This window comes from Zingiber officinale, chromosome 3B (genome assembly GCF_018446385.1).
Source record: "Zingiber officinale cultivar Zhangliang chromosome 3B, Zo_v1.1, whole genome shotgun sequence".
NCBI lineage: Eukaryota > Viridiplantae > Streptophyta > Magnoliopsida > Zingiberales > Zingiberaceae > Zingiber > Zingiber officinale.
In genome coordinates this window covers 132,593,426-132,608,467 of record NC_055991.1, presented here as the reverse complement: position 1 = coordinate 132,608,467, position 15,042 = coordinate 132,593,426, and the positions used below count along the sequence as shown (strand labels likewise).

The window sequence follows — 15,042 nt, the reverse complement described above, 5'->3', positions numbered from 1 at the left end:
ATATCACCTTCTCTTAGGCCTTCCGCTCGGCCCTTTGTTACTATTATATTGAGCGTCGGAACCCCGACTCCTGTCGGGGCGACTTTTGCCCTCGGCTGTTCACCGGTCGGTCGGCCGGGAGGTCGGCTCATCCTTCTCCGGTCGGCCACCTGGACTTTTGACTCCCGCGTGGCACTGGCATCTCAGAATGGGGGTCCCCTGTTCTAACCGCCGGATCAATTATCATGCATTATGTTTAATTCCTTAAAAGCAAGGACAAATGACATTTATCAACAAGTGTTGTCAACAAGTGGTATTAACAAGTAACATCCTAAGTGGATGTTCAATATCCACAAAATGCCTAGATAGATATGCATGATCCCTAGATTAGGGCAAAACAAAACTTTACATCTCACAAAGACCAATAAGATGACTTGTATGTGTTTTAGTGCACATTAGATACAAGTGAGATGTTAGGATGATGAACAAAACTCAAGATGTTGATTTAGTGCATTCTTTTGAGTTTTAAGTGTAGGATCGAAAAGAATTTAGATATCTCCACAATTGCATGATATTGTCCACTTTGGGCCTAAGCCCTCATGGTTTTGCTCTTGAGCTCTCCCCAAAAGGCCTCATGCCAATGGAGATATCTTTTCTCTTACAAACCCATGATCTTTCCCATGTGTTTCCAATATGAGACTATGTTTGCAACCTTGCAACCCCAACAATCCCCCCCTCAAACAAAGGACCATAGGCTTCCCACGTCCGATCCTCGACCCACCAAGTCTTCCTGCCCCTCGGTCTACCCGACCTACTAGGACTTCCTTGCCTAGCCGCAACTAGGACTTCCTGCCCCTCGGTCCACCCGACCTACTAGGACTTTCCTTGCCCCTCGGTCCACCCGACCTACTAGGACTTTCCTTGCCTAGCCGCAACTAGGACTTCCTGCCTGGTGTCTGGTCCTCTTGATCCGAACATAGGAGCCCCCACTTTCTTTGTTCGAGGTCAATATTATACTCACATGGTTCAATCAGACCATAGCTCTTGTGCACAGTCGGTGGTTAAACCTTCTGGCAGTCCGGGCTCTGATACTACTTGTAGGATCGAAAAGAATTTAGATATCTCCACAATTGCATGATATTGTCCACTTTGGGCCTAAGCCCTCATGATTTTGCTCTTGGGCTCTCCCCAAAAGGCCTCATGCCAATGGAGATATCTTTTCTCTTATAAACCCATGATCTTTCCCATGTGTTTCCAATATAGGACTATGTTTGCAACCTTGCAACCCCAACATTAAGTTCATCAAAACACATAGTTATGTGTTTTCCCATCATTGGGAAAGCTAATGTACAAGTCATGTGCATTAAGCCCAAGGAATATGGTGGGATATTGGTTTTGAAAATGTTTTTAAAATAATTTTGGAAAACCTTGGTAAAAGCTATTTTTTGAGAGTAATCACCATTGAATAGTTAGACACAAACTTGAAGAAAACACTAAAGTTTTTGCAAGGTTTCAAGTTTGTGTCAATCTTTGAAAATATGAAGTCTTTTCTTAGAAAACTATTTTTCCTTGATAGTATATACCCTAAATAATGTCTACACAAATTTTTACGATTTTTGGAATTTTGTAGATTTTTCTAGGGGCTTCTGAAATTCACAGAAAGTGAATTTCAGCAACTATCAGACCTCAATCGATCATCCGATCGATTGAAGGGTCTCAATCGATCGGGCGATCGATTGAGAGCAAGCTTCTCGCGAACAGAAGCTTCCTGGATCGATCCACCGATCGATCCAGCCCTCCTGAATCGATCAGTGGATCGATTCAGCAAGGTTCAATCGATTGGAACCCAACTCCAATCGATCCAAGTTGCTGATTTTGGCTGGGAAGGCCTAATTTCAGCATCTTTGAACCAATTTTAGTCTAGGTAACCATTCCAAACCCCTGAAAATACATTTGTATACATAAAAAGGGTGTTTTTATGTTGAAAACAAGGATGGATTGGTTAAGGAAGACTAAATTGAAGTTTGGGTTGAGGTTTGTTTCAAATTTTGAATATTTGAGCCTCAAAACTTCTAAAATTGAGTTTCCTAAAGTTTTAAGGATTCCAAGTCATTGTTGGTGCAATCACAGAAGTTACCACTATGTCTTTAGGGGGAGGGACTCTTTAAAGACATGAAAATTTTTTTTCATGAACCTTGGAAGGTGGTTAACCTTCCGTTAAGAACATGCTCAAGGTTGAGCGTTTGAACTTTAATGGGGAGTGGATATCCTCATTGTTCAAGTGGTTTCAAGTGGATAATGCTCAAGGATGGACATTTGCCTACATTGGGGGAGAATGTAGAGTTAAGGATAATGAAGGGTATGGGACTTTCAGTATCGTGTTGATCACAACGAGTGAAGTTGTGAACAACGATGAACAACTCTTCAGGGGGAGAGTTTTCAACAAGTGAATTTGTTAATGTGTGCCCAAAAATGGGGCATGGTTTGATGTGTGCCAATAGGGGGAGAATGGTGAAAGGGAGTAAGTTAGACTTTCATTACCTAGAGGGAGTTTGCCCTCTTAGGGGGAGAATAAAGGGCTTAACTTGTGTATTCATTACCTAGTGACATGAAGAAGGTTTAGGCTATGGGATTAGCCTAACTTACATGTGGTATTGTAAGTTATAGTGTTGGTATTGTCAAACATCAAAAAGGGGGAGATTGTTGGTGCAACATCCCTCAGGTCAAGGTTGACCTAGTTGACCAAGCTTGAGTCTTGGTTTGAGTTTCGATGTTTGACAATACAAGATTGATTGAAGAAGAGTCAAGTAGGTCAAGGATGACCAGATACTTGACTGGAAAGTCCTAACTGGGATGTTAGGCAGAATGAAAGTCCTGATGAGTGAAGCCAGGTGAAAATCCTAGTGAGTGAAGCTAGGTGAAAGACTTGGTGAGTGAAGCCAGGCAGAAGAGAAGTCCTAATGAGTGAAGCTAGGCAGATTGGAAGTCCTGGTGAGTGAAGCCAGACACGGAGAAATCCAGATGGGTCAAGGTTGACCAGACATCTGGTGAAAGTCCAAGTAGATCAAAGGATTGACTGGATACTTGGCACGGAGAGATCCAGATGGGTCAAGGTTGACCAGACATCTGGTGAAAGTCCAAGTAGGTCAAGGGAGTGACCAGATACTTGGCAAGATGAAGAGAAGTCCAAGTGGGTCAAAGGGAGTGACCGGACACTTGGTGAGGGAGTCCTAGCAGGTCAAGGGTGATCAGATGCTAGGCATGATGAACCAACAGGTCATGGATTGACCGGATGTTGGTTTGGGGGCTTTGGGACTTGGTTTTGGGCAAAAACCAACAGCTGGATCGATCAACCGATCGATTGGCTGGAGCCAAATCGATCGGCCGATCGATTGGGGTGTCCCTGCGAGAAGCTTTCGTCCCAATCGATCAGTGGATCGATTGAGAGGAAGCCGCGAGCGCACAGAAGCCTGCTGGATCGATCAGTGGATCGATCTAGAGGTCCCAATCGATCAGTGGATCGATTGGGAGCTGTGATTTCGCGTGATAAGCCCTGGATCGATCAGCTGATTGATCCAGGCTATTCCAGAGAGCACAGAGGCGCTCTGGATCGATCCACTGATCGATCCAAAACCTCCCCGATCGATTGGGAGCAATCCAATCGATCGGGATCCGACCGTTGGCGCCGTATTTAGCTGCAGGCGAGCGTTTCCTTCAACAGCGCTTACACAATTCACTCCAGATACTCTCCAGCACCTCCATAGCTCTCTCCAAGCTCCAGATCGCCAATTCTTGAAGATTCTTGGAGGCTCTTCCAAGTCAAGAGGCGGATCAAAAACAAGAAGAAGAAGTTAGGGTTAGGGTTTTTATTGTATATCTTGTAAGCTTTTGCTTATCTTGTATTTCCCTTTCTTCTTCTTGTATTGAGAGTGTTGTAGGGCTTCTCCGCCTTTGGTAGTTACCATAAAGGAATGTTATTCATAGTGGATGGTGCGTGAATAGGTGTGGATCCTTGGACAGTCACCTCTTGTGAAGTGGATACCAAGTAAACCATCCTTGTTAGCGTTGTATGCTTTTGTTTCTTATATTTCCGCTGCATATCTCTGAAGAAACGAGCAACGCCGACAACGAGCACGCGAAGAGCTATTCACCCCCCTCTAGCTACTTTTCGGTCCCAACAGATGTCAGATCTGTAGTGTCCAAAGTCACTATATTTGCTAATGCGGTCATATGACTGCCTCGATGCTTGCTCTGCTTCGTCGACTTCTCCGTGTGCTCCACGTCCTGCGTATAGTGCACTATTTGCACACACTGCCATTCATTTTATACCTTTGTTTGATTCTCGGGAATGAGTGGTTGACTCTGGCGTCTCTCATCATGTCACCACTAATCTCACTACTATTTCGTTGAATGAGCCTTACTCGGGGAATGATAGCATCGTTATTGGTGATGATTTTGGACTATCCATTACTCACACGGGTTCTTTCTCTTTCTCTCCATCTTTACATTTAGTTTTATCTAATGTTTTATATATACTCCATCTTTACATTTAGTTTTCTCTAATGTTTTATATATGTCATCTATGTCTAAAAATTTAATTTCTATCGTTGCAATTTGTGCTACTAATTCTATTATATTTATTTTCTTTGATTCCTATTTTCAGGTGTTGGATCATCGTATGTGAACAACATTGGTCGATAGGGTCTATAGAGATGGTATCTATTACTAGTCAAAATTTACATTTACGCTATCATCCCCTTCCGCCCTTTTTTTTATGTCTATCTCATCATTTATTTTCTTATGACATAATCATCTAAGTCATCCGTCATTAGATATTTTGTAATATTTTTTGTTATCCCTGGGTCATTCGTTTTCTGCGAATACTTTATCTAATTTTTTATGTACTTCATGTAATATTAATAAAAATTATAAATTACTCTTTTATAAATCTAATATTTACTCCTTTGAATATCATCTTTTCAGATATTTAGATTCTATATCATCATTCGATAGACTTAAATATTATGTTATCTTCGTTAATCATTCTACAATAAAAAACACACACACACACACAAAAAAAAAAAAAATATTTTATATTAAAAATATTCTTTATTTTAATATTATTACAATAGCATTAAAAGATAGATTCAGTGGGATGATATCCACTGCAGAGATTCTGAATGATGATTCATCTCCGTGCCCAAAGTCTTTCACGAGCAATATCGTAGATGACTCGAAGAATGGTTTTAGACGCCTTCTCTTCTGGCAGCTTGAGGAAGTTGGCAATCCGAGAAAATGCCTGACGAGGAATTTGAATTTCTCCACTCCAATCTGCTCTGTACCCATCGTCCTTGTTCAATCTCGGCGGTGACAGTGCCCACTGCATCGCCCATATGGCTAGAGGACGCATGTACTGCAATGATCTGTATCGACCATCCGGTGTCCATGCTTCAGGAGTTTGAAATGAGTACCTGTTTAAGGTACGTAGTTTTTCAGACAAGAGATGCAACTAAAAGAATTACTTAAACTGAGTAGCCATTAGAAGACACACCCTAATCCTTTCTCGGACCATGCAGTTTCATGAATCCCTTGTGCTGTTTTGAATCCTATTTCCGGCATGCCTTCTTGGATCATTGCAGCAGCAACGGCGTATGTCACTCCTGGCCATATCTCGATTGATTGAAATGCAGACAAGTCCAGAGTTCCATCCGGTTTCATTCCGTTAACCGCTCCGCAGGTTCCTTCCTTCACTTTTAACACATTGAAGTTAAAGATTGTTTGAAAAGCACTTTGTGCTTTCTTCTCATCGACGATTCCTTCCAGTCCACAAGCTCTGGCATACCTGTGAGACACAAAACTATAATATTTCTGTTCTTTAATCTTTTATAAAACTGTAAATCATTGTTTGCTGAAGGAAAAGTGAAGCTATCAAGTATGATATGTATAGGACATACCATTGTCCAGCCAATTGGTCAGCCAAAATAGATGAGCTTGATACTCCACCACCATTATCATAGTTAAAATAAGAGCCATTCCATAGATGTTCATATACAGCTTTTGCTTTCTGATACCGGTCCCAAAAATAATCTCCAGAAGCTCCATCTCCAACTAGTCGTGCCATGGAAGCAGCAGCTTGCAGAGCAGCGACCCAAAGGCCACCACTATATGCACTCACACAAGAAGCTGCCCACATGTCATATGTTTGATCCCCGAAACCTTCATTTTCTATCATTCCATCTTTGTCCTTGTCGAACTGATCCATGTAAGCCATTGCAATGTAAACAGAAGGCCAAACAGATTTTGCAAAAGTTATGTCTCCTGTCACAACTACATCTCTGTAAATTTGCAAGACGAACTTTGGATTAAGGTCCTTCCACCTATTGCTATCATGTAGGATGTAACCATTTACTTCATACCATGGATCATTTGTTCCGATATCATGAGGTACGGCACCAAGAACCTTTCTTGAAACCTGCTGGCCGGTAAACAATTCAATCTTTTGAGGATCATGCATCAGTACTGCTGCTGCAAAGTCTCTCTGAATGCTGAGCTCAAGTTTGGGAAACAACATGATCAAAGCGAACGATGAGTAGAAGTGGACATCGTAAGTGTTCCACAAACGATATTCTATTCCTTCGAGGTACAGAAACTGGCCGATGTTTTCTTCTCCTTCCTGCAGCAATGATGTACCAAAGGCGGAATGTGATGTAACAGGAGACTGTAATTTCACACTGATCTGTGCCACGCTTGTCAAGATATTAGCAGCAGCATCACTTCCTTTGACATTACTATTAATTTCTTTGATATGTCCACTTGGTATACTGAGAGAGAATTTTCTTTCTTCCACGTTTGCCAAGCTCTCAACAGGGGGCATTCCATCTGCAATTTCTTTGTCAGCCTAATGCCATCTGCCCAGGCCGTATTTAGAGATGAAATAAGAACCTAATATAACTCACCTGTCCAAATTGTGCCCCCGGCATTTAGATAGTAGAGCTGATTGAAGAGAGTGATTGGATACCTGAGGCAGTTAATAGTAAGTTCATGTATTTTCTTATGAGATGAAAGATGGATAAAATGTGGAGCATACCATTGAGGAAGCTGTTTGTCCTCCAAAATAGGCCTTTGCCAATCTTCAATCTGTGACTCCCAGTTGGAGCATTCTGTATTAAATTTAAGAGGTGAACTAAGACCATTACAGCCACAATAAGAAATCCATTAGTAATAGAAAGACAAAAGCTAAGACACAAAGTGTATGTCTCTCATCTTACTACAATTGCATACATAAAAAGAAACTGCAATTTGATATTGGCACTGAAGGAAAATATTGCCCTCTTTGAACCAACTCATAACACAGCCCAAAAACTAATGTTCATGAAACAACAGCTATTCCTCAAACGTCAGAAACTAATGTGTGGTATATTTGAGATAGTGCTTGTCATTCAAACATACCAATTATGGCATCATGAGCAAGATTTGCTGCTGCAACATCAGCATCTGTCCCATAGAATTTAGTATATCTCCTGTTATTAGGTCATAAACTAATAATCAGCAAAGTCGTTTAGGTTTAGTCATTTAGATACATTGCTTCACTCACCTGTTATAGGTTCTGCCACTAGAAAACTTAACTTGGGGGCAGGCCCATGCCAAAGAGAATGTAACTGTACGACTTTCTTTAGATGGCACTGTAACTGTCGCTGCAACTGCTGCTCCAATAGATGATCCTGGTTCTGATGGTCGGGTTGTTCTGTTGTCTTCTAGGTGGGAGAAGGATCCATTCTAGTGGCAGAAAGATATCCAACAATATCAAGATTTGTCATCATATACATGAAGGTCTATATCTAACTGTAAGATTACCTGATAGCAGCTACAAGTAGAGATCGAAATAATTTATAAACTAGGAAATGGAATGTATATGTGATTGCAGAATGATTATGTGATACTTTCCGTATCATTGGGTAGCCACTTTCATATGACTATTTGCCTTCATAAGTTTCAACTAAGTTCAAGCAAAAACCTACATTCAAACTTGATGCAATAGTTTTATACGAGCGAGACATATTATATAGAGTGAAATCAGACGAAATTGGTTAGAGATATCCTTACAAATACATAGGAGAGATGAGCAAAGTTGTCTTACTTTTTTTATTTCATCCCACATGTCCCTTGCAGTGAATCCCTTGTAATTTCCAGATATGAGGAAGCAGGGGCATTCTGTAACACAAACTCCATTTGTTTCTTGGGCTGCTATGGCAAACGTCACTGGCGTCTGATGGTTAGCAGTTCTGCATTGCATGTTTGCTTCAGAAAACTAAAAAAGGAAGAAAAAGGAAAAACTATAGTTATAAACGATTTGGTGATGAAGACCTGATACCTGTGATGCAGAAGAACTCCACGAACACCATTCTTTGAACTAGCATATTGAAAAGTTGAAAGTTGAAACGTAGGTTAGATTGATATAGAGCATGAAGTCCAACACAACACCCAGACAGACTTTTATTAGCTATTGTTACTCACTTCATTCTGGAATTAGCATGATTACCAGAAAATTCAGATTTACCACCTATAGAATTCTGCATTATAGAAACAGAGGAATACTTGTTAGCTGTGGTCATTGAAAGACTAAGCTTGGCAACTTAGAGCCAGTGTACAGTGGCACTGGTCTTAGAGCATTAGAATCGATTCATGGAATGAATGAAAAAAAAGGGGAAATACATAAAAAATAAACTTAAACTTTGTCATCTAACTCACAGCCCATGTGAAAAGCAAAGAGACTTCTGCAGCAGTTTCACCTGAATTCGTCAGCTGGCAAGCAATCAAGCAGCTTAAAATAATCAAAGCAACTAAAGGAACGTGAAGAACTGAAGATTTTGTATTAGTCCATTCCCTACCATGAAGTTAAAAACTGAAACCGGAAAGGAGCTTTCTTGATAGTTATGTGGGATAAATGGTGAAATTTGACGGCATGTTATCTTGAGTTTTGGGTCAGGCTCACCTGCAAAACAATATAATGAGGATATGCCTCCTGAAAAATGCCTTTTTATCCATTCAAAATTTTCCTTGCCGTAGTTACCATCATAAACAGTCCAGGACCTTGGATACAAAGCGTGGTAAGTGCAGTTTTTCCCACTGAGATTCCAATCCCAAGATTCTATTCCAGGATTGGAACTCCCTCTGCATGTCATTCGAAAGATTCTTGGTTATACAAAACTAACAAAACCATTCTGGGACCAAACTACTTAATTGAGAATGAAATGAATGAACAGCCACAAAATGTGATACACCAACTAGAACAGGCAAAGGATATGGTTACTTTGGAATTTCTGAACTTCTTGGAGACAGCACAGTGGAGTACTTCTTGCCATTAGGTCGTGAAATGAAGACCTGCCAGCAAAAAAAAAAAAAAACAAATGAAAACTCTGAAATGAAAGGAAATAATTTACTCATAGAAGAAACGAATGGGGCATAAAAGATGGACTGAGTTTCATGTCTAGTGGCACGATTAGTAATTAGGATATTATAATTTTGATTTCCAACGAAGGTTTTTAAAAGAAACTTGGTAGATGTTTTAAAGTTTATGCATCTACAAAGATTAAGTGTGCAAAAAACGGAGATCACAGTTCAGATTGAGTATTCACCATTTGGTAGTCAACTTACAGAAAACTGATTGGCTAGGACAGGATTCTCTTCACACTGATCAGACAGTAGCTGCCAGTACTGAAAATATCCTCTGTAGCTCCGACCTATACTTCCCGATCTGTAAGTTTCAGCAGTGAACACATAAGAAAGGTATCAAATATTTGGAATCAATTAATCAGGTCTGTTAACTCTATTAGAAAAGCCAAAGAAACTAAAAGTGAACTTGGTGATATGCAATGATCAACACTAACTTATCAAGAACTGATCTCTGTTAACTTATCCATAAATTGCACTGAGAATGAACAACTTATCAATCATACAAGATCAACTTGTTTAATTCATGTGTATGTACATGGAACATATTAACTCCTCGATATAAGGTTTTAGGACAATTTTAGTAGTAGTACTGTTTTTTTCTTCATGTTGCTGTTGATGCATTACTGATCCCACAAAACATGTTTGACCTGACAGGAAAACCATAAAGTTCTAGTCTCGATGCCAGGTATTCTAGAGTAAATTTAGGAATTTTAGCCACGAATTAAACGTGTATTATTACTAGCATCGTAAAGTATAAACTTCCATTACAAATTCCTATATGGTAAAAAGGTTGTATGAGTGTTGCAATCTTCCATAGTTTCTCCTATACATCCTTGAATGGATTAGGTAGGTTTTGACCTTCTCTTCTCTCTTTTAAAGAGCAAATAAACTTGCCATAGCTTCACACACAATCTATGCCAAAAGCAATAATATTAAAAGATATTTGGCAGACCTGGAATACTTATGCATAAATACTTGTGCATATATATATATATATATATATATATTATTTATATGAAATAACCAAGAATAAATCCGTACCCTATTCCACCTAAAGGAACTCCTTGATAAGACACATCCATCCACTTTCTGAAAGGATTATAAAGTACAGCCTTCACAAGGATAAGAAAATAAGAACCATTTAAAAGATCATGATCAGATTATCCAACTCTTGGTTAACTCTAATAATTTGAACACAAGCTAGTTCTTATTAGAATAATCCATTAATAATGGAGATCTAGCTTACCCGTCCTCTTGCAGTTTCCTCTAGGAAGTTCCGGCACAACCGATAAGCAAAATAAAGCTTGACATATAAGGATTGATTAAAGATATCAGATTAACAAGGCAATAAACAATGTTAGTGTTTCAAAGTCAAACATTTGCAGCATCTTAACTCTTAATTGTTCAATTGTGGTTGTTTTTTCTTAGAATATATACCATAATGAAGAACGTTAGAAGCTTGATAATTAACTGAATACGATATATAGTTGTGCATATGTCTCATTGGTATAACAAACTGAACAAAAAAAGGATACCTCAAAAGTCTATAACTTCATCTACTTACTTCCTATTATGGATAAGAACACAGATGTTGACTTAATTCTTGTTACAACTTCAAAAAATTCCAACTTTCTTGCATAACGTTTTTGATAATGAAACTGTTCTTATAGAGTAGATGGTGAGAACACATTATACCTATTCATGAGTTCTTTTAAAATCACATGAAAATCATGGATGCATAATGGATTAGTCATAGAAGCATAAGCACGATAACCTTATGTTCATACTTTAAATATTTTGACTACTCGTATGTGCAACATAATATAAGGAAGTTATGAACATAATATAAACATTAATAGCTCATGAGTTAGAAAATAAATATTTTAGTAAACATGTGCACAAATCAGACCTAAGTTACAGGTTATCGTAGATAATTGCACAATCAGCATACTCAGCTGAACCACAAGACCTGATGCATCATTGATATGTATAACTCAATCTATTAGCTCGCAGTAGGAAATGGACAATGATAATATGATATTAAAGAATCCCAAGTTGGCTGGTTGGACCATATGAATTTTAACTGAGCTATGGCTCTTGAAACATGTATGGAAATTTGATATCAACTTTTTAAAATGTGTTTTTATCAATAAAAAATGGCACATCGAATAATAATTTAGTGTGCACCAACAGATTAGAACGAGAATGAAAAGCCAAACAGCCCTAACCTCAAATAAATAAGCATATAGGTATCATCAGAGGGTGCGCTGACATTATTAATGAAATTTTCAAATGAGAGAACATATACCATATGGTAGTCAGTTAACTTTATTAAAGAAAACTCAGATCGCTTTTTCTCCTCAGCATCTAGTTTCCTGTTCCAAGTTAAAGGTGGCGGTTCATAAAATTCCACCTTAGCCTGGAAGAACACAAAAAAAAATGCAAGTTATAGGAGTCATGATTTATCCATGTTCAGAAATTTCTATAGTCTAAGAAGATGAAAAAAAAGCATTTCTCAAGGAAAAAGATGTTTAGAACCAAGCTAGCAAAGCTATGGAACTCCACAATATATGGACGAAAAATATTGAAATGCTACACCATCATACCGCAGGAGAATCTGCCATGACTGTTGAAAACACTTCAGAATCTTTTGTGAAATCTAGATACAGGCGTCTTGGTGCCGATGATTGTTGGCAATGAAGATTCAAAAAGAAGAAATGTTTGCTCGAGGAAGACGAAAGGGTAGGCAGCCGCGAGCAAAGCAGAGACGCAGCTATAATTAATATTAATTCCCTCCACGGCTCCACCCACCAAACAGCCTCAGGCCACTAGGCCGCTACAGTTGAATATTTTATTGAAAATCTTTTCATCTTCCGTGGATGCTAATGCATGACATTTTTCTACGCTATCTGTGATTAATCTTATTAAAGACCTCGTGATTTGTTTACTTAAAAGGAGTGGATTAGGGAGGGATGAAATAAATTTAGGTCATGGTGAAATGGGGAAAAAAAATTACTTTATATGTTCGGTGATATATGTAATATAATCATTTTTTTAAAAATATATGACATAATTTTATTAGTTAAAAAAGTAAATGTATGATTGACTTTATAGAGTAGGATATCCATGTATAAAATTTTATAAAATAATATGATTTACATATTAATTAATGTTTATTTTTTTAAATATTCATCAAATATCTTTCTTTAATTTTGTTGTTTTATTATAGGTTAGAATTTTGTTTTTCTTATGCTATTTATTCTATTTGATTCCTGGTCATAGGATAGATTTTATTTTTCTTTCCGAAACTTTTTTTTAGAAAACTTTTCTTAATTTTATTTTCCACTGTCCAAATAAATAGAGTATTAATTCCCTTTGATCCTGTCCAAAAATGAGAGGGTGGAAAATGGAGATGTAGTTGTTGCACTGACTGACTGTAAAACGCGTCCTGCTTTGCAAAACAAGTAACGTCAGTTCTGAGCTAAGGAAGGGATCTCGGTGTTGGCCCTCCGACGTTCAAGTCAATCACTGGAAGTGTAGAAGGAAGCGGAGCAACAATAACGCAAGCGCAAACAATAATAACGCGTATCTCTGCCGGTGATGGACCCCCTTTATATAAAACCTTGGTGGGCAATGTGCACGCTCCGCGAGGTGTGAACACGTTCTCCAATATGCCCTATGAAAGGATCTATCAAGAAAGTATCTCTAACACCATACCTTAACAGGACATGCATATTGATAAGCTCGATTTTTGTCGCGAAATGAGTATCAAAAGAATTAAGTGACTGAATTCATTCTACACTAATGTAGCATAGAGATGACTCGGGTCGTCTCCCAACAAATGTAACAATGATGATATCTTAAGATTGATTTGTTATTGCTTAAGGTTTTTGATATTGAATTGGGGTTTTGGATTAAGTTCTTAACTCTGATATGAAATAGCAAATCGAGTAATGAAACTATACCTAATGTAATGAAAGGAAATCCTATCTATCTATTAATCATGAACCCACAACATATTATCACTCTATACTATGGATTACACCATTAACAAATCTAAACAGATTAGAAACTAAACAAGAGCAAAACAAGAACAAGACAGGAACAAAACAAGAACAAAAGATCATATACTCAATGGATCAACTAACCATTTGTCAGATGGTAGAAGATCTACTCAGATTCATGCAAATGAGCAGATAAGAACATATTTACAACTTCATTTAACCTAGAAATTCAGATTTAAGCAACTAGATAGTACCAAAGCAAAAGCAAATTCAAATTCAAGCACTTGTGAACTAAACATGAACTCAAGAATAGATCAAATCTCCACTCAAGGAGTTAGCAAGCATTCAGATGAATTAAAGACAAGGAAAACAGATCTAAACTTCATCTAAACCTAAACAATTTAACCCTATGTAACCGAACAGTAAAGAAAACAGGGATTCGGCTAGAAATTGCAAGAACAGAGGAATAATTGTGGTCTAGGGAAGGAGATAAACTAGAGGGAGCTGAGGGAACCCCAAGCACTCACTGATCTTGATAAAGATGTCAAGATCTTGCAAATGAGGAAGAACCGATCAGATCAGATGATCTATGATATGGCGAAATCAATCAGCAACAGCAAAATAGAAAGTCCACAGCAGGAAATAGTTTCTAATCCTGTACATGATCGAAGCTTCGACTGCAGAAGATCGTTGGCCGGAAGGAGAGGGAATCGGCTGAAACCACCAGATTGCTCCAACTTCTCCGTTCTTCTTCTTCCTCTCAGAATTGCGGCAGGAAATGCAGTCAGATCTGGAACATAAGGATGAAGTGGTGTCGCCGGCTCGAAGATGATTGATGACCGGAGGAAGGGATGCCCTTGACCTCTCTTGACCGCCAGCGGTGGAATGGATCAAAGAGGATCGCCGGAGTGAGCTCACTCTCCTCTATTTTGACGCAGCTCTTGTAGAGAATTGACGAAGGAAATGGCACTGTAGCTTCTCCCTTTTAAATCAAATCTGATATATGAATGGACAGCTGAGATTTCTCCTAATCGATCCACGGTGGAAGTTACTCAAAATCTGATCCAAAGGTGCTGATCTTCATCAAAGGTCTAGATCTACTCCTCCTTAGGTTGGATGGCCCGGATCATGACAAATGGTTCAGATCTCCTCAAGTCTTGGATGGACGATCCAGATTACTCTAGAGCTTGATCTCTTCATTTAAGCTCGGATTTGAGCCCAAATTTGATTTGATCTGATTGAGTCAATACCCCTTTGATCTTACAAAGATCATATTTGAATATTAGCATCAAATATCGTAATAATGAGATAATTTACAATTAAGTCTAAGAATAAATACAATTCATGAAATGTGATGTAAATATGAGTTTAACCCATGAGAAGATCATAAAAACATGCATTTATGAATCACACTATTGTGACAAAATCATGGTTATCACATATCCCTAACAAGACAGTATAAGCTTCCGCCATACAATTCGCCTGTCGACTATGCCTCGTGTCAATGACACTATCTCCCAGAAGGATATCGAGAGATACGACAATAGTCCCACTACTTGGCCGAGCGGGGTAGCCGCTCGGCTGAGACTCCTCCGCTTTGTTGACC

At 38.7% G+C, this 15,042-nt stretch overlaps 1 protein-coding gene across 2 annotated transcripts; it reads right to left on the bottom strand.

The window, feature by feature from the left end:
* Window positions 1-5,003: 5,003 nt before the first annotated feature.
* On the bottom strand, window positions 5,004-14,369 carry LOC121967845 (non-lysosomal glucosylceramidase-like). Of its 2 annotated transcripts, none has more exons than XM_042518331.1 (19): window positions 14,098-14,369; window positions 11,741-11,851; window positions 10,679-10,735; window positions 10,474-10,544; window positions 9,634-9,733; window positions 9,290-9,360; window positions 9,050-9,150; window positions 8,868-8,971; window positions 8,728-8,781; window positions 8,494-8,549; window positions 8,351-8,389; window positions 8,117-8,261; window positions 7,574-7,755; window positions 7,429-7,499; window positions 7,067-7,139; window positions 6,936-6,997; window positions 5,934-6,858; window positions 5,531-5,821; window positions 5,004-5,450 (listed from the first exon to the last, which is right to left on the bottom strand). In XM_042518331.1, the coding sequence occupies exons 2-19, from the start codon at window positions 11,741-11,743 to the stop codon at window positions 5,168-5,170; spliced, it is 2,688 nt and encodes an 895-aa protein (XP_042374265.1). In that variant the 5' UTR covers window positions 11,744-11,851; window positions 14,098-14,369; the 3' UTR covers window positions 5,004-5,167. The 2 variants fall into 2 exon arrangements, with proteins under 2 accessions (XP_042374265.1, XP_042374264.1); XM_042518330.1 differs by lacking the exon at window positions 14,098-14,369 and adding an exon at window positions 12,039-12,206.
* Between the last annotated feature and the right edge of the window lie 673 nt (window positions 14,370-15,042).